Genomic DNA, 22913 nt, shown 5'->3' with positions numbered 1-22913 from the left:
TAGATACTAAGATTTTTGGGGTATGAATACTTTTGCAAGGCACACATAACAAAGTTATTGGAATGGTTCCAGTACAACAAATTATATCTCATGAAGCAGTTACTAGGCTTCCTGTGGGTACTTGAGTTAGGAACAGACCGGAGGGGGCCCAGCCCAGAAAACCCATTAAAGGGGCTCTATCAGTAAAATTATGCTGATAGAGCCCCACATATACGTGAATAGTCTTTAAAAAAGCTATTCAGGCACCGCTAAAGTTATATTAAACTACCCCCCTGTTTTAAAATAAAACCCTAAAACAGAATATGTTCAACTTACCGAACGTGCACAGGGGCGGGCATTCAGGGACCGACATCATCTTCAGCCACGCCTCCTCTTCCAGCGATGTCCTCGGGTCCCGTCTAACTGACATTGATAAAAAATGGCGCGGGTGCATGCACAGTAGCATGCTGCTTTTGCTACTGCACCATTTTTTATCAATGTCAGTTCGCTAGTTAGACGGGACCCGAGGACATCGCTGGAAGAGGAGGCGTGGCTGAAGATGATGTCGGTCCCTGAATGCCCGCCCCCCTATGCACGTTCGGTAAGTTGAACATATTCTGTTTTAGAGTTTTATTTTAAAACGGGAAGGGGGGGGAGTAGTTTAATATAACTTTACCGATGCCTGAATAGCCTTGAATAGGCTATTCACGCATATGTGGGGCTCTATCAGCATGATTTTGCTGATAGAGCCCCTTTAAAGGGATCCTATCTTTCAAACCCTTTTTGTTCTAACACGTCGGAATAGCCTTAAGAAAGGCTATTCTTCTCCTACCTTTCATAAGTATAATGTGCATATATGTTTTTACGGTCCTACTTTAAAACGGGGGGGGGCTTTTAAAATACCATTAGCGGTTGATGATAGAGCCCCTTTAAGGCTATTCTGACGTGTTAGTTAGAAAAAAAAAGGGTTTGAAAGATATGATCTCTTTAATTAATTAATGGATATTTATTTACCCCCCCCCCCCAGCTGCCCTCTCTTTAATGTCCCTCTTCCAGTGCCAAAGTTTAATGTAAAAAACACTGATACTCTCCTCACACCCCTGCTGCGCACTCTGCAGTCTCTTGTCCCAGTCTGTTCAGGGAGCTGCAGGCGGGATGTGAGTGACATCATCAACTTGTGCACACAGGTCCTGGAGCATGCAGGTGCACAGTGGTACAGTGATGAGGCAGGGGCTGCCCGCTCCTGCTTCACCACGGTATTCATACTGTACTCCTGTGTGTCCTCTCTGGATGACCGGGACACATCACACAATCTGGCACTGTCCTGCAGAATCTGAGACGGTTGGGAGGTATGAGTATGGGTTTTTTTTTCTGTGGGTTTCGGCACGGTATGCTGCTGTGATAATACATGTGACTTTTGGTCACAAATGGGTTTCCATCAGGTAATTTGCTTTGTCATTGTATATGGCTTTCAGTCATGTCATTTGCTGTGACATCACGCAAAGGATTCAGTCAGGCGTGCCGCTGTGACATCACGCACAGGATGCAGTCTGGTGTGCCGCTGTGACCACGCACAGGATTCAGTCAGTTAGGCCGCTGTGACATCACGCACAGGATGCAGTCTGGTGTGCCGCTGTGACATCACGCACAGGATTCAGTCAGTTAGGCCGCTGTGACATCACGCACAGGATGCAGTCTGGTGTGCCGCTGTGACATCACGCACAGGATTCAGTCAGTTAGGCCGCTGTGACATCACGCACAGGATGCAGTCAGTTAGGCCGCTGTGACATCACGCACAGGATGCGGTCAGGCGTAACGCTGTGACATCACGCACAGGATTCAGTCAGTTAGGCCGCTGTGACATCACGCACAGGATGCAGTCTGGTGTGCCGCTGTGACATCACGCACAGAATTCAGTCAGTTAGGCCGCTGTGACATCACGCACAGGATTCAGTCAGTTAGGCCGCTGTGACATCACGCACAGGATGCAGTCTGGCGTGCCGCTGTGACATCACGCACAGGATTCAGTCAGTTAGGCCGCTGTGACATCACGCACAGGATGCAGTCTGGTGTGCCGCTGTGACATCACGCACAGGATTCAGTCAGTTAGGCCGCTGTGACATCACGCACAGGATGCGGTCAGGCGTGCCGCTGTGACATCACGCACAGGATTCAGTCAGTTAGGCCGCTGTGACATCACGCACAGGATGCAGTCTGGTGTGCCGCTGTGACATCACGCACAGGATTCAGTCAGTTAGGCCGCTGTGACATCACGCACAGGATTCAGTCAGTTAGGCCGCTGTGACATCACGCACAGGATGCAGTCTGGCGTGCCGCTGTGACATCACGCACAGGATTCAGTCAGTTAGGCCGCTGTGACATCACGCACAGGATGCAGTCTGGTGTGCCGCTGTGACATCACGCACAGGATTCAGTCAGTTAGGCCGCTGTGACATCACGCACAGGATGCGGTCAGGCGTGCCGCTGTGACATCACAGCTCAGGGTGGAAATACTATACTGTATGGCAGGTTCCCATATACTGTACTTCTATCAGGCCCCCCTGTTGTTGGTATATGACCTGACACCAGCTGTTTTAACCATATTATGTTTTGCTGTTAAAAACACATATTATTTATTTTATCCACCATTTTATATCTTCTCTGACGAGCTCAAATATGATAATAAAAAAAACCTAAATTAATAAAAATGTAAAAGTGAATTCCCATTGGAGTGTGTTATTTCTGTAATACAGTTATCCCTCCCCGCCTGTGTGACCCTCACTAGCATCCGTCTGACCCTCACTAGCCTCCGTCTGACCCTCACTAGCCTCCGTCTGACCCTCACTAGCCTCCGTCTGACCCTCACTAGCCTCCGTCTGACACTTACTAGCCTCCGTCTGACCCTCACTAGCCTCCGTCTGACTCTTACTAGCCTCCGTCTGACCCTCACTAGCCTCCGTCTGACCCTCGCCAGCATCCGTCCGTCAGGTCCCTACGGCCATTACAACTAGCGGCAAGCAGAAAACATCATCACCATGACAACAAGCTTTCCAATGGAAGAAAGCAGCCGGCCAGAGGGCGTGGCTCTAATCGTCCAGCCCCGCCCTCTAGCTGCTGGCTCGGGGCTTGTCGGAGAGACCTGCGCCCTGTTCTTTACAATTCCAGAGCGCCAGCGGCTGACAGGCCACGCCCACTTGATAGCAGCGGCGTCATCCTGTGCCCGCCCCTCTCCCGGTTGGATGGACCTTGAGTGTATAAGTGTCAGTCAGTGCGGGACAAAGGAGCCGCAGTCATGTCGTCGTCTTCATCTTCCGAGCAATACGAAGAGGGCGAATATGAGAGTCAGCCCAAGAGACTGAAGAGCAGCCAGGAGGACGGGGAGCTAGACTATACATCAGAGGAGCACGAAGAGTCTAATGTTACCACAGAGAGCAGTGCTCGGGGCGCGGGCGGCCATGGGGTAAAACATGATATATTATTTTATATATATATATATATATATATATATATATATATATATATGGTCTCGTCTGTGTCCTGTGCTGTATACGTGTGACTGCTGATGTACTGTGGGCAGTATTATTATACTTGTGTGTGCCATATGTCATATACGTGTGTATATACAGTATATATGTATGCATATATATAGTTCCAATATTATTCAGCACTTTACAAGTCAGACCTGAACAGACAATATTTGACTTTACAATGTAACAAAAAAATGAACATGTCAAACAATAGGAGCGAGTGTTGCTCACAAGAGCTTACATTCTATATACATGTATATGTACACATACACAGACGTATGTGTGTGTATATATAGATATATACAGTGTTGTGTGTTGCATTGGTTTCAGTCCCATCACTGGTATTGCTCCTTGTGGCATATCCTTCTATATATCACATGATTTGTCCACAATATGCAGCACACTTATAGCACTTACTATGTTCTCACTACATATGTTCTGACTTATTTACCTGCAGTTTTGCAAACTACATAAAAATGTCACATGTGGCGTATGTAGCCAGGGTTTACATGGCCTGAGCATCCCAGTCTGTATCCACGGCTTGCACATGATGGGTACACCCGTCAGAGCATTGCAAACAATAGTTACAATGTAGCGTCATCACACTTGTAACAGTAACACTCTGCTTTCTATGAAATATGAATAATTCACACGCTGTGTAAGTTATAATACTAAATAGGAAGCTGAACATGATCTCTCCTATATGGCTGCGGGCATGATGGCTTGTACAGACACATGTGCAACATAAACAAGACATTTGCTGTGCAACGATTGAATAGGTTATGGTCATTGATTCAGCTAGTACAGACACAATACATTCAACTACTGTGTGTCTGACATATTTCCATTATTCTGCTGCGTTGACCCCACTACAGCCGTTCGTTCATTAATATCATTTTTCTGGAAGTTGTGATTGTATAACAGAAAATAAATATCCATCCACCTGCAATAGCTTCAGTTACATTTCCCATCTCTCTCTCTCTTTCTTTGTTTATTTTCATAGTTATCCCCTGGACATCATGTCTATTGGTTCACATCTGCATTCGGGGCCTACTTGCCCCTTGAGTCTGCTGGGGACCCCGAACAGAAACCTATACGCATAAAAAAAAGCAGTTACCTAAGGAAACCCGCGAACCCCAAAGGACTGTAATGGGGTCCGTGTGGTTTCCACACTTTTCTCTCCGTATGTTTTGTGCAGAAATCACATGGATCCCATTATAGTCTATGGAGCCTACGTTTTTTTTTTTTTTTTTTTTTCTTTTATACACATATAGGTTTCTATTTGGTTTCTGAGCGCAGATGTGAACCGGGCCTTAGGGTGGGCTCCTGGGACATATACATTGTGATCTGTTTATTTTTTATCTTGTATGTATAGCACCAGCATATTCCGCAGTGCTTTACAGCAATTGATCTCATATTAGATTGCAAAACAAAATTATGTGAGGGTTTTTACATTTTAATATTATACAATTTAGGGTTTTGAGAGTTAAAATTGCTGCCATCGCTATTTAGAGAATGGGGAGAGTATTATATATGTACCTAAGGTGATGGCTATGTAAGATGCATGACTGTATGAATTCCTTGTTTGAATTGACCCCCGGTGTCGTGGCCACTACATGTACGGTGCATTGCGTATCGTGTCCGATCAGAGGACTGTTATAACCGTCATACAGAATAGAAGGGCTGGGAAGCATGTAATGCACATGAAAGTACAATTTCAGTCCTTTATTTGCTTTGATTTTCATAGCATATTCTTAGCTCTCGACCGTCCTGCATTCTGTGGGACATTCCTGATTTTATACTCCTGTCCCCCGGTCCCGCACGGATTACTGCATGTCCCGCTCTGTCCCTGAAGTGTTTTACTTTTTAACAAACTATCCCCTGATCACCACCTGCTCTTTTATAATAGAGAAAAGGTTGTAACCGGGATAAGAGTGGGAGGTGATCAGGGGAAAGCTTGAGTACTGTGCTCAGAAGGACCTGTGTGACATCACACTGCCATGTCACTAGGTAGGCATGTCTTTGAATCCCGTGCAGGGAGGAAGAGATGGAGAAATGTGTGGTCTAAGGTACTGGGGGAGGGGGATGTGAGATGCAGGGTGGACTGTGTGTGGGGGGGAGAGTTGTGGGGTTCAGGGTGTACTATGTGTGAGGGGGAGATGTGGGGGGTGAAATGTGGGGTGCACGGTGTACTGTGGGATGCAGTGTGTACTGTATGTGTTGGAGATGTGGGATGCATGGGTGTACTGTGAGGGGAGAAATGTGGCGTGCAGGGTGTACCCAACAAGAAATGGGTGCTAATGGGCAGGTTCAATTTAGAAGTGTGTGGAGCTAAATTTGTCGCAGCCCACCCACATTTTGTCCCTCTTTCTGTCCTTTAAAATTTGGGCGGTATGCATATCACATAACACTTCTTTACTGCAGCGCATTTTCACCACTATATCAGAAATTCCTGAAACCAACACATCATCATAAGGTTTTATAGGTGCTTGTTAGCATAAGTTCACACAGCAGAAAATGAAGAGAAATGGGCCTAACTGTCAGGGAGTCCTAAACTGCTGAATCGGCGGTGGCAAGATTGAGCAGGAGGACGCTTATATTTTAGCATTCTGCTGCAATCTCTGTCTCCCATTTAAAGGGATTCTACCACTAAAACGCTGTTTTTTGTGCTTTAAGACCAGCCTTAGACGTCGGAATAGCCTTTAGAAAGGCTATTCATCTCTTACCTTTAGAATAAAAGTAGAAAATTGTAAACAGAGTAGAGATAAGGACATTTATTACAATTGCTACTTTTAATATATGCATCAGTCCGTTTTTAGTCTCAAACTGAATTCAAACGGACGGATGTCATACTGATGTGTGAACCAAGCATAAGACTCAGATTGTTCAACCCACGAATATTAGCTAATCTGCTAATCTTTAATGTGTCAGTATTGTAGGTCAGTGTGCTGTATTTGTAGTGTTATGCAGCACTATCGGCATGAGAATCATTTTTCAGGATGTTCATCTCTGTTCCATATTAGGTACTTGTACACTCACCGGCCACTTTATTAGGTACACCATGCTAGTAACGGGTTGGACCCCCTTTTGCCTTCAGAACTGCCTCAATTCTTCGTGGCATAGATTCAACAAGGTGCTGGAAGCATTCCTCAGAGATTTTGGTCTATATTGACATGATGGCATCACACAGTTGCCGCAGATTTGTCGGCTGCACATCCATGATGCGAATCTCCCGTTCCACCACATCCCAAAGATGCTCTATTGGATTGAGATCTGGTGACTGTGGAGGCCATTGGAGTACAGTGAACTCATTGTCATGTTCAAGAAACCAGTCTGAGATGATTCCAGCTTTATGACATGGCGCATTATCCTGCTGAAAGTAGCCATCAGATGTTGGGTACATTGTGGTCATAAAGGGATGGACATGGTCAGCAACAATACTCAGGTAGGCTTTGGCGTTGCAACGATGCTCAATTGGTACCAAGGGGCCCAAAGAGTGCCAAGAAAATATTCCCCACACCATGACACCACCACCACCAGCCTGAACCGTTGATACAAGGCAGGATGGATCCATGCTTTCATGTTGTTGACGCCAAATTCTGACCCTACCATCCGAATGTCGCAGCAGAAATCGAGACTCATCAGACCAGGCAACGTTTTTCCAATCTTCAATTGTCCAATTTCGATGAGCTTGTGCAAATTGTAGCCTCAGTTTCCTGTTCTTAGCTGAAAGGAGTGGCACCCAGTGTGGTCTTCTGCTGCTGTAGCCCATCTGCCTCAAAGTTCGACGTACTGTGCATTCAGAGATGCTCTTCTGGCTACCTTGGTTGTAACGGGTGGCTATTTGAGTCAATGTTGCCTTTCTATCAGCTCGAACCAGTCTGGCCATTCTCCTCTGACCTCTGGCATCAACAACGCATTTCCGCCCACAGAACTGCCGCTCACTGGATGTTTTTTCTTTTTCGGACCATTCTCTGTAAACCCTAGAGATGGTTGTGCGTGAAAATCCCAGTAGATCAGCAGTTTCTGAAATACTCAGACCAGCCCTTCTGGCACCAACAACCGTGCCACGTTCAAAGGCACTCAAATCACCTTTCTTCCCCATACTGATGCTCGGTTTGAACTGCAGGAGATTGTCTTGACCATGTCTACATGCCTAAATGCACTGAGTTGCCGCCATGTGATTGGCTGATTAGAAATTAAGTGTTAACGAGCAGTTGGACAGGTGTACCTAATAAAGTGGCCGGTGAGTGTATATTCTCTTCAGCTCTCTGTATCTGGGGTGAGGTATATGCATCATAGCATTATTGTGTCCTAAAATCCCATTCTCACACATTGTGGCACATTGTCACAGGATGTCTAGGGTGTGCGTTAATGTGGCATTTTTTTGTGACTTCCCCCCCAAGTGAGTTATTAAAATAATACTGTAGTACTGTACTTGGCGTAAGGTAAAATGCATATGTGAAAGTATTCAGCCACAGGTCCGTGGGAAAGCAGTATGGATGATATATGTATGCCACCTGAGTACCCATAGACCCATCAATTTTATGTAGTGAGCCCAGGCCACAAAATGGACCTGCCCTGGTCTCATAAAACGGAAGAGGAGGCAACACCGAGCAGATCCTCGTGCATTGGTCCATTCTGTTGTTACTGCCCTGGTCTCATGGGAACCTACGTGGACCTGTGATAATATACAGGCGTGTAGGGCCATTATGGCCATAGAAAATAATGGGTCAATGAGTTAGCTGCTAAAAATATGCCACACTGATAAAGCGCCTGTTTGATTGTATGCCTGGAGCCAAATACTGTAGTGAGTTTGGCATATATACAGTGGGGCAAAAAAGTATTTAGTCAGTCACCAATAGTGCAAGTTCCACCACTTAGAAAGATGAGAGGCGTCTGTAATTTACATCATAGGTAGACCTCAACTATGAGAGACAAAATGAGAAAAAAAATCCAGAAAATCACATTGTCTGATTTTGTAAGAATTTATTTGCAAATTATGGTGGAAAATAAGTATTTGGTCAGTAACAAAATTTCATCTCAATACTTTGTTCTATATCCTTTGTTGGCAATGACAGAGGTCAAACGTTTTCTGTAAGTCTTCACAAGGTTGGCACACACTGTTGTTGGTATGTTGGCCCATTCCTCCATGCAGATCTCCTCTAGAGCAGTGATGTTTTGGGGCTGTCACTTGGCAACACGGACTTTCAACTCCCTCCAAAGGTTTTCTATGGGGTTGAGATCTGGAGACTGGCTAGGCCACTCCAGGACCTTGAAATGCTTCTTACAAAGCCACTCCTTCGTTGCCCTGGCAGTGTGCTTTGGATCATTGTCATGTTGAAAGACCCAGCCACGTTTCATCTTCAATGCCCTTGCTGATGGAAGGAGGTTTGCACTCAAAATCTCACGATACATGGCCCCATTCATTCTTTCATGTACCCGGATCAGTCGTCCTGGCCCCTTTGCAGAGAAACAGCCCCAAAGCATGATGTTTCCACCCCCATGCTTTACAGTAGGTATGGTGTTTGATGGATGCAACTCAGTATTCTTTTTCCTCCAAACACGAAAAGTGGTGTCTCTACCAAACAGTTCCAGTTTGGTTTCATCAGACCATAGGACATTCTCCCAATACTCTTCTGGATCATCCAAATGCTCTCTAGCAAACTTCAGACGGGCCCGGACATGTACTGGCTTAAGCAGTGGGACACGTCTGGCACTGCAGGATCTGAGTCCCTGGCGGCGTAGTGTGTTACTGATGGTAGGCTTTGTTACATTGGTCCCAGCTCTCTGCAGTTCATTCACTAGGTCCCCCCGCCTGGTTCTGGGATTTTTGCTCACCGTTCTTGTGATCATTTTGACCCCACGGGGTGAGATTTTCCGTGGAGCCCCAGAGCGAGGGAGATTATCAGTGGTCTTGTATGTCTTCCATTTTCTAATTATTGCTCCCACAGTTGATTTCTTCAATCCAAGCTGGTTGCCTATTGCAGATTCAGTCTTCCCAGCCTGGTGCAGGGCTACAATTTTGTTTCTGGTGTCCTTTGACAGCTCTTTGGTCTTCACCATAGTGGAGTTTGGAGTCTGACTGTTTGAGGGTGTGCACAGGTGTCTTTTTATACTGATAAGTTTAAACAGGTGCCATTACTACAGGTAATGAGTGGAGGAAAGAGGAGACTCTTAAAGAAGAAGCTACAGGTCTGTGAGAGCCAGAAATCTTGATTGTTTGTAGGTGACCAAATACTTATTTTCCACCATAATTTGCAAAAAAATTCTTACAAAATCAGACAATGTGATTTTCTGGATTTGTTTTCTCATTTTGTCTCTCATAGTTGAGGTCTACCTATGATGTAAATTACAGACGCCTCTCATCTTTTTAAGTGGTGGAACTTGCACTATTGGTGACTGACTAAATACTTTTTTGCCCCACTGTAAGTTTTAGGCTGAGGCCCCACATTGTGGAAACTCAGCTTTTTTTTTTTTGTTGTTGCAGATTTTGCTGTGTTTTTTGAGCCAAAGCCAGGAGTGGATTGTGCAGCAGGTAGAAGTATAAGAGCTTCCTGTATATTTTCCATGATGTTTGTAGCCATTTCTGGCTTTGGCTCCAAAAGCAGCAAAATCTGCAACAAAAAGAGGCTGCGTTTCTGCAACGTGGGGCCTCAGCTTTAGGAACATTTCCGAGAGCTGCTTCTTTAAGGCCTAGGATTCAGCCATGTACTTTTCCATCCCTTGTTTGAACTTGATGGACTGGCATCTTTTTTTCAGCCGTATTAACCATGTAACAAAGGTAAACTTGTGCTGATGAATATACTAAAAATCCAAAGCAGAACTACATGTACTAATACACAGGGGATTTTCTGTATTTTGAAGGAATAATGGGGGGGGGGGCATCACTACTTGCTCCTTGTTAATATGACCTTATAAGGCATTCTGGACAGAATAACACCAGGGTGAGGGCTTCTATTCTGTGTGTTTATCAGCCCCTGGTCCATGGACACTTGCCAGTTCCAGGCACATTCGGAGCAGGATGCTTTAGTCACTGTTCGTTTGCCAGGATCTCGATCACACCAGATGAAAAAACATCAGAGTCATCAGTATTTACAAAGACATGCCCAGAGCCGGCTCCTCCATATGTATAGCTACTACTCTCTTTATGTAAGTGCTATCTTCATACCTCACAGATTTGTGAATATGGGTTCACATGGTGCCATCTTGTACTGAAGAACTGCATGCAGTTTCTCATTGCTGTGATGAGTTGCACATTTTGCTATGCATTTCTCCTGTATGCAAATTGGTATTAAATTGAAAGTCTCTGGTTTAGGCTCCATGCAAATGTGTGCATATGCCAGGTTCCATGGTAAGACAGTATGAATGATTCGTGTGCTGCCAGTATCTCCACGGAGCCATTAATTTCCTTCAGTGAGCTTGGGCCACGAAATGGACAGGTATAGAACCCGTCCTGAGTTGTATTTTGGGCTCATGGGCTAAAATACAGGTGTGTGTATGAGGCCAATAGAATAAAATGGTGTGCAGTGTGCTAGCCGTGAAGTACTTGGCTAGCACAGTGACAAAGCACACATCGGGGTGCATGGAGCTTTACTGGCATAGTAGAATGTGTTACCCATAACTGCAGTTACAGGTTATAAATGTTATTTAGGAGGAAATCCCTAAAGGAAGCCTGTCAGGGACAATTCACACCCCAAACCAGCATCGGTACCTTACAAAGCAGTGGCAGAGTTTCAAAATGATGGCTTTTTTATAGCCCAGAATCATCTCAATGTGGAGAATATCTGTTATTCAATATACAAATGAGTGTCATTGAGGCGGAGAGTCAAGGGCTGGAGTCAAGCTCTCCGTGCCCTAAATGGCCTCTATGCATTGGTTGATATTCCCGAGTAAATCTTGTAGGGTTTTGCTGTCCGCTTGAAAAATCGGACATCTTTGTGAACGGACACTTAAGGACAGACACGGACTGTAAAAGAACGCACACAATGTCCCATTAAATCAATGCAAAATGGAACAGACACAGCTAGTGTCCGAAGCTAGCTGTTAAACACCGACGGTAGTGTGAACGCCCCCTTACTTTCATGTGTTTTGAATGGAGAGAGAGAGGAATAAATGGCTGCCAGAAACCTCTGGCATCTGCTTATCTCCCCCTGAAAACAAATAGGTCAGGCATGTAAAATTCAACATGCCCATTTCTTCCTCCTGACAGTGGTGTTTATGCAATACGAAAATCTAAAGGGGACTATACACTTTTAATATCAGTAAGCTTGCACTAAAATAAATTGTCAGGGCACCCCCATATGTGTCAGATAGTTTGACAGCAGTGCAGAAGTCTATTGGTTACGCTAATATTAAGGCTAAGGCCCCATGTTGTGGAAACAGTGGCAGATTTTGCTGTGGTTTTTTTTTTTTGTTTTTTTTTCAGAAGTGGCTTGAAAAATAATTGAAAATAGAAAGGAAGATATTAGGCATCTCCCTTCCCCCATATTTCATCTGTTTGAAGCAGAGCAGCACTTTGGTGACTTTAAGATTTAAGTTGCCCATACACATTTAAATTAAAATCCAGAAAAAGGGAAATCCAGCTAATTTTATGGGTCCAAATAGATCTGTTCATCCAGCATAGAACATATGGCGTAAATCCTCATGGCTACAAACATGGCAATAAAATAATGGAACAGATGTCCAGGAAGGTGGACGCCATGAAGTTGCACTAAGCGTGGTGACTAAGTGGGTCAGAAAACACATCATTGCAAATTAGAGGAGCTGAGGCGCTCAGTGGAACAGATAGTGTCACCCACTGCCATACTGTAGCTTGTGGTATAAAAAACATCTGGGAATGGTGGCTTGTCAAATAATAAGGCATGTTCTTGGCTATTTTCACAGATCACTGAATAGACTCAACTCTGAGATTTGAGAAAGCAGATGTTATTTAGATGCAAATTGGTCTTTAAAAAATGGATCAGTTCATTGGTTTTTCATGGCCAACTTACAGTGGGGAAAAAAGTATTTAGTCAGCCACCAATTGTGCAAGTTCTCCCACTTAAAAAGATGACAGAGGCCTGTAATTGACATCATAGGTAGACCTCAACTATGAGAGACAAAGTGAGAAAACAAATCCAGAAAATCACATTGTCTGATCTGGAAAGTAATTATTTGTGAATTATGGTGGAAAATAAGTATTTGTTCACCTACAAACAAGCAAGATGTCTGGCTCTCACAGACCTGTCTGGGCCCATCTGAAGTTTGCTAGAGAGCATCCGGATGATCCAGAGGAGTATTGGGAGAATGTCATATGGTCTGATGAAACCAAAGTAGAACTGTTTGGTAGAATCACAACTCGTCATGTTTGAAGGAGAAAGAAAGCTGAGTTGCATCCAAAGAACACCGTACCTACTGTGAAGCATGGGGGTGGAAACATCATGCTTTGGGGCTGTTTCTCTGCAAAGCGACCAGGATGACTGATCCGGGTACACGAAAGAATGAATGGGGCCATGTATCGTGAGATTTTGAGTGCAAACCTCCTTCCATCAGCAAGGGCATTGAAGATGAAACGTGGCTGGGTCTTTCAACATGACAATGATCCCAAGCCTAGCCAGTCTCCAGATCTTCTTTGGAGGGAGTTGAAAGTCCATGTTGCCCAGCGACAGCCCCAAAACGACACTGCTCTAGAGGAGATCTGCATGGAGGAATGGGCCAACATACCAACAACAGTGTGTGCCAACCTTGTGAAGACTTACAGAAAACGTTTGACCTCTGCCATTGCCAACAAAGGATATAGAACAAAGTATTGAGATTAAATTTTGTTAATGACCAAATACTTATTTTCCACCATAATTTGCAAATAAATACTTTCCAAATCGGATTTTCTGGATTTATCTCATGTAGTCTCATAGTTGAGGTCACCTATGATGTCAATTACAGGCCGACCTCATCTTTTTAAGTGGGAGAACTTGCACCATTGGTGGCTGACTAAATACTTTTTTCCCCACTTTATATCATGGTCATGTGAATATAGCCTCAAGTTTCATTGCTGTATTACTTCACTGCTTCTTTCCCATTCATATAGTTTGGACTCCTGTCTACTGTTCCAAGGAAAGTATGTGGACAAGTGATGCACATTCTTCAAGGTCATGAACCAGTTCATTATTTGCTTTGTAAGTCTGAGGGCTCTCCACATTCCACATAGTAGCACCCGCTTAGTGGGAGGCACCAGACTATGAAAGCAGCAGTTTTGTCACAGACAGGCTTTTTATGCAACTGATGAGAGAAGTTTTCCAGGCTCAGTGTGAATACGAATTTACAAACAGACCTGTAAACCAGTCAGTCCTAGGTCATCATAACAACCATATTATGGTTCAGCAAGCAGGAATATAATGCTAAAAAGCCAGTGAATATGCGTGTGTATATTCTGTCGCGGCTGCCGCGACGGGATATCTGTGCAGAGCATGGCATCCCGTCGCAGCTTTCCGCTCCAGATTAGGCCCAAATGAATGGGCCTAGGTCTGAGCGTGCTACCAGAGCTGATTCAGCTGCAGAATCTGCCTGAAGACCACCATTGTGAGGCGGTGGATTCGGCGCCAAAATCCGCCCCCTCTTGTCCCATGTGAACAAGCCTAAAAATGTAATTTCAGCAACAGAAAAACAGTTCTGGGAAGCCCCAGAGTCTGCAGGCAAGCAGTCCAGATCAGGGAGATCCCGCTAGCACAGCTGAGTCCAAGTCCAGGACATCCAGTGGTCACCCAACCGAGGACTATTAATGACATTGAGAAATATAATCACAATTCCGAAAAGCAGGATTTGTTGGTCGGGTTTGAGAGCAGAACCCCCGGATAAGTCTCAAAGACTATGCTGCTGTGTTGTGCAGACCCTCTTACGGCCAGATTCACACCAGCGTTCAAACTCTGTTCAAGTTTTCTATCCCCAAATCCCCTGGAAAAATGCGGAGAAAAGTCCTGACTTTTCTATCCAGATTTTTCTGGCAGAAACCCCTTTATATAATTCATGGGGTCTGTGGATTTCCAACAGATAACCACTTTTAAGCAGATCAGCTTTCCCCAAGCAGACTGATCAATCTTGCCAGAGAAGCAGGTGGAGAGCTGCCCAGCCAGAGAGGGGTGCGTTCACATCAGCTTTTTTTTTTTTTTTAATCCGTTTATTTTGGTCCTGCATAGGACCAGAAGAAAAAAATTAAAAGAATCAACATTGAATCCTGAGAGACCCCTTTGATTATAATTGTGTCTGTTTGATATTTTGTGTTTTTTTTCCCTGACATGGCTAGACATAAAAGTTGGGTTAGGACTTCTTTGTCTGTCGTTTCAGACAGACTTAGCTGTGAACGCACCTTCACTCTAAGGGCCCGTGCACACTGAGTTTACGCAAACACATTTTAGCATAATACACATGTAAAAGATTTCATTGAAGTCAATGGGAGTGTTATTTTAACACGTGTATTCTATACACGTGTATTCTGCTAAAATATGCTCGCGTTAACTCCGTGTGCACGGGCCCTTATGTGAATAAATATGTTGTGTTTTTTCTTTTCACCGGTGACAATCATTTCTTTCTATAAATGCATATTCCTGGTATTCCACAAGGCTGCATCTTTTCAAGCACTCATCGTCTAAGTGGTTATAATCCGGAATCTAGAACAGCTTTGATAACATTGAGATGCCAATAGTATTAAGTGCTCTGCAAATATAAAGAACAAAAAACTTCAGTAACAGAACAATCTGCTTCAAGTCAACATATATTCACCTCTGACACGTAGTAGTGCTGTATCCTGCGCAGTCACACAGATACAGTGTTGGCCAAAAGTATTGGCACCCCTGCAATTCTTTCAGATAATTACTCGTTTTCTTCCAGAAAATGATTGCAAGCACAAACTCTTTGGTATTAATATCTTCATTTATTTTGCTTCCAATGAAAAAACACAAAAGAGAATGGAAAAAAAAAAAGTCAAATCATTGATCATTTTACACAAAACTCCAAAAATGGGCCGGACAAAAGTATTGTCCCCCTCAGCCTAATACTTGCTAGCACAACCTTTAGACAAAATAACTGTGCACAACCGCTTCCGGTAACCATCAATGAGTTTCTTACAAGGCTCTGCTGGAATTTTAGACCATTCTTCTTTGGCAAACTGCTCCAGGTCCCTGAGATGTGAAGGGGGCCTTCTCCAAACTGCCATCAAGAGATCTCTCCTCCCCCACAGGTGTTCTATGGGATTCAGGTCTGGACTCATTGCTGCCACTTTAGAAGTCTCCAGTGCTTTCTCTCAAACCATTTTCTAGTGCTTTTTGAAGTGTGTTTTGGGTCATTGTCCTGCTGGAAGACCCATGACCTCTGAGGGAGACCCAGCTTTCTCACACTGGGCCCTACATTATGCTGCAACATTTGTTGGTAGACTTCATAATGCCATGCACACGGTCAAGCAGTTCAGTGCCAGAGGCAGCAAAGCAACCCCAAAACATCAGGGAACCTCCGCCATGTTTGACTGTAGGGACCGTCTTCTTTTCTTTGAAGGCCTCTTTTTTTTTTTCCCTCTAAACTCTATGTTGATGTCTTTTCCCAAAAAGCTCAACTTTTGTCTCATCTGACCAGAGAACATTATTCCAAAAGGTTTTTGGCTTTCTCAGGTAAGTTTTGGCAAACTCCAGCCTCCCTTTTTTATGTCTCTGGGTAAGAAGTGGGGTCTTCCTGGGTCTCCTACCATACAGTCCCTTTTCATTCAGACGCTGACGGATAGTATGGGTTGACACTGTTGTACCCTCGGACTGCAGGGCAGCTTGAACTTGTTTGGATGTTAGTCGTTCTTTATCCACCATCCGCACAATCTTGCGTTGAAATCTCTCGTCAATTTTTCTTTTCCGTCCACATCTAGGGAGGTTAGCCACAGTGCTATGGGCTTTAAACTTCTTGATGACACTGCGCACGGTAGACACAGGAACATTCAGGTCTTTGGAGATGGACTTGTAGCCTTGAGATTGCTCATGCTTCCTCACAATTTTTGCTTCTCAAGTCCTCAGACAGTTCTTTGGTCTTCTTTCTTTTCTCCATGCTCAATGTGGTACACAAGGACACAGGACAGAGGTTGAGTCAACTTTAATCCATTTCAACTGGCTGCAAGTGTGATTTAGTGATTGCCACCACCTGTTAGGTGCCTCAGGTAAGTAACAGGTGCTGTTAATTACACAAATTAGAGAAGCATCACATGATTTTTCAAACAGTGCCAATACTTTTGTCCACCCCCTTTTTATGTTTGGCTTTTTGACAAATTTGTGGTTTTCCATTGAAGACAAATTAAATGAAAATAATAATACCAAAGAATTTGTTTGCAATCATTTTCTGGAAGAAAATATGTATTATCTGACAGAATTGCAGGGGTGCCAATACTTTTGGCCAACACTGTATATTCACCCCTGACACATAGTAGTGCTGTATCCTGCACAGTCATACACATATATTCACCCCAGACATGTAGTAGTACTGTATCCTGCACAGTCACACACATATATTCACCCCTGACACGTAGTAGTGCTGTATCCTGCACAGTCTCACACATATATTAATATCTATCTTAATGCCACGTGAACTGTTTGCAGTAAAACTTCCTAAAAGCCGTTGTATATTCAATGTGTGGATGTAAAGGGTTTTCTCATGAACATAACCAGGTATATATTTGTAGACAATTGAAAATCAAACTTTTTTTTTAAAATATAAATAATTTAAAATTTTGCAGAGTTTTAAAGATTTTATTTTTTGTTACTGTATGTTCATGGGAAGCTTGCTTTACGTTCATAGTGTTACTTTAAATGGGTTGTCTGTCTTATGGTGGCCTTGTCGGAGGGTGCTGTGCTTTTTCAAAACTAGTATTTCTTTTCCATCCACGTAGATGTACGATTGTTTCTTGGAATTTCTTTTTGTGGCATAAATAACATAACTTTATTTCTGTGCATCTTTACAGTAATAGCAAGGCCAAATTTAGGCTGAAGCTGCACAATTTAGATGAATTTTACTGCAGTTCACCGGCTGTCTCAGACTTCTACTGTTTTTCTCTTTCTATTACCACTGCACAATAAAAAAAGAGACATTATTTTTTGTTTCTGCCTGCCATAACTTTTCTATTTTTATACTTTTCCACAACTTTACTATTGAAGATCTGTACTTGGGATAGCTTGTCATTAGTAGAGGTCAGACTACCACAACTTTGCCAGTCAATACACAACTTTGCCAGCTCACACGGGGTTTTTTGGTCAGGATTTTGAGGCCGAATCCGCCTTAAAATCCCGACCAAAAAGATGGCTCCCATTGAAATCAATGGTTTGTTCTGGCTCCCGGAAAAAGAAGCGAGATGCTCGTTCTTCAGGCCGATTCACCTCACAACGTCCGCCTGAAGACACTCCCTCCCCTGGACTAGGTCCATTCATTTGGCCTAATCCAGAGCGGAGTGCGCGACCACTGGCATTCAATTGCGGCTACCCGTTTTTTTTGGTCCGGAACCTGAGGCGGCCCCTGCCTTAGGTTCCTGGCCAAAAAAAACCCTGTGTGAACTTACCCTTAAGGTACAGCTGGATTTGCAGGTATCCTCGATTCTGGCTGTTGCAGTAGGGTATCTAACTGCATGTTATAGCTGGTACTTGCAACTGATGGTGAAGGCACATTTCCTGAGCTTGCTCCATTTCTGTGCCATATTAGTGCAGCATGGTTTAGGAACTATATTATCCCCGCCCTATACTATTGTGCTGCAGTGCAGAAAGGAGTTAGTGAGCACTTGCTATTACAGATATTGGCATAGAAAGCTTTAGCTTTTCCTCTTACGCTGGGTTCACACCAGTGTTCGGCATTCCGTATTAGGTTTCCGTCATGCTGAGTCCGGCCGTGAGCGCTGGGGAACGTTTTGAACTCTCTTAGGCGAAACCATTTTTTTTAAACCAGACACAGAGTACTGCATGTCCGACTCTGTGTCCGGTTAAAAAAAAAAACTAAAAACTGTTTCATCGGGAAGGGAATAAAACACTCATCGGCGCTCACGGACACTTTTCAAAACCATTCAAATGAATGGGTCTGAAAAATGCCGGCAGGTTTCCGTCTCCTGCTTTGTTTTGTGCAGGAAACGGAAACCTGCGTAACAGAGTCCCGGGCGCAGATGTGAACGAGACATTAATCTGTTTGTGAGTGTCTCTGTATTCCTAGATAGATAGATAGATAGATAGATAGATAGATAGATAGAATCAAAGTTTATTCAATATATTTTTCTAGTAAAAGAATCAAACAATATTATTTAATACTTCGAGGCAAGTTATGGTGTACAAAAAGAAAGAAGATGGCAAACATATAATTAAAAGAAGACCTGAGCATTTGGGAAAACAAATATGATGTATTCACACTAAAAAAGGGTGTAGAAGAACCTAGGCTCAGAATTATCTCTACCTAAGTCTATCTTATGTTAGAACCATGGGGAAGGGAAGGAGATGACAAAGTATGGGAACTGACCACGCAGGTCACACAAAAGGGAATCCAAAGACACATATGGGAGGGGGAGACAATTATCAAAAGGATACAGAAGGAAGAAGCAAAAAGATACAAAGGAGGAAGGGTGATTAGGCTAAGACTGAAAAAGAGAGGGGAGGGGGACAACCCTAAGAAGAACCAGAGGCATGTCACCGGGCCAAAACCCCATACAAACTTCCCGAAGGCTGATTGTAGCCAGGTGAAGAGATGTCATGGGAAGCGGATAGGGAAGGCCTGGAACACATAAAGAAGTCGGGGAACTATATCTATTTTCAGAGCAATAATGCAACCAAACCAGTATAGCCTAAGTCATATTTTTGTTAATCTGTCAAAATGGTTTTTGGTATAGAAAGATAGTTAAGATGAAAGATGCAAGAAAGGTCAAAGGGAATCTGAATCCTTAAGTATTTTCTCAAGGTAGACTGCCATATGAAGGGGAATTGATCTGTCAGATGGGCAACCTCATCTGGGGTAGAGTAATGTTAAAGGGGCTCTATCACTAGATTTTCATGTTTTTAGCTAAAGATATGCCTGGATAGCCTTTAAAAAGGCTATTTGGGTACTGCTAATCGTTTATAGACAGACACCCTTCCTCCTGGTTTTTGTTAATTACCGTGGAAATCGATATGCAGATCAGCTTCAGGGTGCAAGGTGGGCACCCCCTTGCGTCATACTTTTTGGACACTCACCGCTGCCTCCAAGCCTTCCTCTTCCTGCTTATTCACCGCCACCATTGTGGCGCTACTGCGCATGCTCCAGCGCCAGCTCGCAATGTTCTCTACAGGAAAATGGTGCTAGAGTGTGCACAGTAGCACGCCGGAGGGAGTGCTACTGCGCACGTGCATGATTAACAAAATTAACAAAAATGGGGGTCTTTCTACAAACGATTAGCAGCACCTGAATAGCTTTTTTAAAGGCTATTCAGGAATATCTTTAGCTAAAAACATGGGAATCTAGTGATTGAGCCCCTTTAAGTTTCGCTCTTGGACAGATTAATCTTAAAGTTATTGAAGTCAACAAAGTGATGGAACTGTGACAGAACATCAGTGTATAGCGCCGCCTTATCTGTCTGCGACTATCTATCTATAACATGTCTAAACTATTCTGCGGTACACGTAATTGTGGGAGGATGGGTACAAAAACTTACATAATTGAATTGGGATGCCGAAAATGAAAACAATGCTGCATCTGTGGCTGCACTTGGCGAACTAAGAAAGACACTCAGACCAGATCTCCATGCTAATACTAGCAAGCAGCGAATGGCATATTAAGAGGACGACATGCTATGTTTGCTCTATGGCAGTCTCTCCCTTTACGTGCAGCTACTCATGTACAGGAACCCTGTTATGCTCTAGGGACAAAGTTGTCATTGTGGGAGTTCCTTGAATGTGCCCCTGGAAAATTATTCAGAGCCTGCAGATAAAGTTTTTAGAGCAAAAACACTAACATCCAGACGGCCAAATCACTTTCTTATTTTAATGTGTTTTAATTTTATTTCCACTCTTGTAACCAAAATTACTTTTCCAGCCATTTTAGTGGTTTTATATCACCTTCCATTAAATGAATTGAAACTCTTATATGTACCTACGTTAGATTTCAGATTCCACCCTGAAAACAATGGGAGGCAGAGATCGAAGCAGGCTGCTGAAAAAATAAGTGTCCTGCTTGAACTTACTGCAAATGCCTTGGATGATGCAGCCACAGAGTCCCTGGTTATGAAAACACATGTTACTCATGTTTGGCGAGTTTTTAGGTACATGGCTTCTTTAAAAAAAAAATTGCATCGCTTTAAGAGGCATCAATTTCTCATTATCCGCTTGGTTTGTGTGTATGAGGGATGGTGCCTACTTTACTCTAATATCAGGGTAATATTAAGTTACTTGATGTCTAATGGCTTCGTGCTTTTGTTTGGCAAACCTATCCAGACTACACTTTCACAGTAAGGGCTCGTTCACATGACAGGATTCCATGACCAGCACACAGACCCATAGATTTTAATGGATGTAGTCGCATGACCATTGTTTTAATGTCAAACCCAAAGCAATCTCAATACTAGATAAACAAAGATACCCGCAAAAACTCAAAGCACCAACTAAGTATCAATGTATAAATAACACAAAAAATTCTTCTGATTTCAATTAAAAAATTTTTTGTAACAATAAATTTAGATTTAAAATCAAAAGCATTTTTTGTGTTATTTATACATTGATACTTAATTGGTGCCATTGTTTTAATGACCCATGTGAGCGATCCAAGGCAACATGGAACGTGTGAAAATAGTCATGTGAATGAAGGTTGAGTATTGTCACTTGTTACCTTGCACTGAAAGAAGAGTCGTAACTCCTAAATTCTTTTCTCATGTTATCTACAGGATGGAGGTGGAAACCATCACAAAGTATCAGTCTCTCCAGTAGTTCATGTTCGGGGGCTTTGTGAGTCCGTGGTGGAAGCGGACCTTGTGGAGGCACTCTCTAAATTTGGCACAATATGGTAGGCTTCAAATTTCTCTCTAAATCTGAACATGAGCATGAATTTTGTTTAGAGATATGGAGTACATTTCTAGATTTTTTTTTTTCTTCATAGGGAGCTTACACTGTTCACATCTGCACCCGTGTGTTCACTGTTCTGGTCCATTGGGGAAGCAGAACAATGGACACAAAAACTATTAAAATAGCAGTTAACATCCCTACCTGAAGGGACGCCATTAACTATAATGGGATCCGTCGGGTGTCTGTTTTTCAAGCTGAAGCTGCCAGAAAGCACTTTTTCATCTGGGGATTTTCAATGGTGACTGCGACATAGTCTCCAATAGGCGCAGATCTGAACCCAGTTTTAAATGATGATATAGCTTACAGTAGAGATGCGCTATATGTCAGTAATGTCCACTGTAGAATTTACAAGTAAAGGTGATGTTAGTGTTCACCTTTATTTGTTAGAATGAGAGAGCTATATTTTGTTTTTTTCCTCTAGATTTCCTTATCTATTGATAAACCAAATGCAGATTCTTACTGGTTTTCCCCCTTGTTTAGCTATGTCATGATGATGCCTTTCAAGCGGCAAGCTCTGGTTGAATTTGAGGATACAGAATTTTCAAAGAAGTGTGTGACTTTTGCTAGCAATGAACCAGTCTACATAGCAGGACAACAGGCATTTTTTAACTACTCCACAAGCAAACGGATTACTAGACCAGCAAACACTGAAGACCCATCTGGTGGAAATAAAGTTCTTCTTCTTTCCATCCAAAATCCGCTTTATCCAATAACAGTGGTAAGTCTCTAAGTACAAATGTTATACCGTTCAGCAGGAAGGACCCACTACCTGCCTTTTGGGAATCGCATTATTGACTTGCTGCATTTGTGGAGTCTTAAGCCGGGTTCACACGGGGTTTCTTGGTCCTGATTTTGACTTGGAATCCGTGTCAAAATCCAGCTTAAAAAAACCACCTCCCATTGACTTCAATAGGTTTCTTTTTCCGCGAGCGGTTTGTTCCCGCTCGTGGAAAAAAGAAGAGACCTGCCCTTTCTTGACACCGATTCCGAGGCTGATTCAGCCGCAGACGTCCGCAGCACAACACTCCCTCCCAATTAGGCCCATTCATTTGGGCCTAATCTGGAGCGGTATGCCACGACTGGATGCCAGAAAACTCTGTGTGCATTACACTGGCATACAGTTGCAGCTAGCCATGGGCAGGTTTTTTTGAGCGGATTTTGCACATCAAAATTCTTTACAAAAAAACCCCTTGTGAACTCAGCTTTAATGGGGTCGTCCAGGATAACTTTTTTTTTTTTCAATTAAGCCAAGGGAGCTGAAAAAACAAAATAAAAAATACTCACCTGTCCCTGGTGCTCTGGTGTCTTCCAGCTCGGTCTGATCCTGCTGCTCTGTTGTTTTCAA

General features: G+C 43.4%; 1 protein-coding gene across 1 annotated transcript in view; it reads left to right on the top strand.

The window, feature by feature from the left end:
- The first annotated feature begins 3194 nt into the window (after positions 1–3194).
- LOC142197339 (heterogeneous nuclear ribonucleoprotein L-like) overlaps positions 3195–22913 on the top strand; it is a 53302-nt gene continuing 33583 nt past the window's right edge. The window contains exons 1-3 of the mRNA XM_075267551.1: positions 3195–3439; positions 21391–21509; positions 22049–22286. Coding sequence (XP_075123652.1) covers positions 3272–3439; positions 21391–21509; positions 22049–22286 — 525 coding nt within the window. The 5' untranslated portion in view covers positions 3195–3271. The remainder of the gene's footprint in view (positions 3440–21390; positions 21510–22048; positions 22287–22913) is intronic.

Source organism: Leptodactylus fuscus, chromosome 3 (genome assembly GCF_031893055.1).
Source record: "Leptodactylus fuscus isolate aLepFus1 chromosome 3, aLepFus1.hap2, whole genome shotgun sequence".
NCBI classification, from domain to species: domain Eukaryota; kingdom Metazoa; phylum Chordata; class Amphibia; order Anura; family Leptodactylidae; genus Leptodactylus; species Leptodactylus fuscus.
This window is presented reverse-complemented; position numbering and strand designations above follow the sequence as displayed.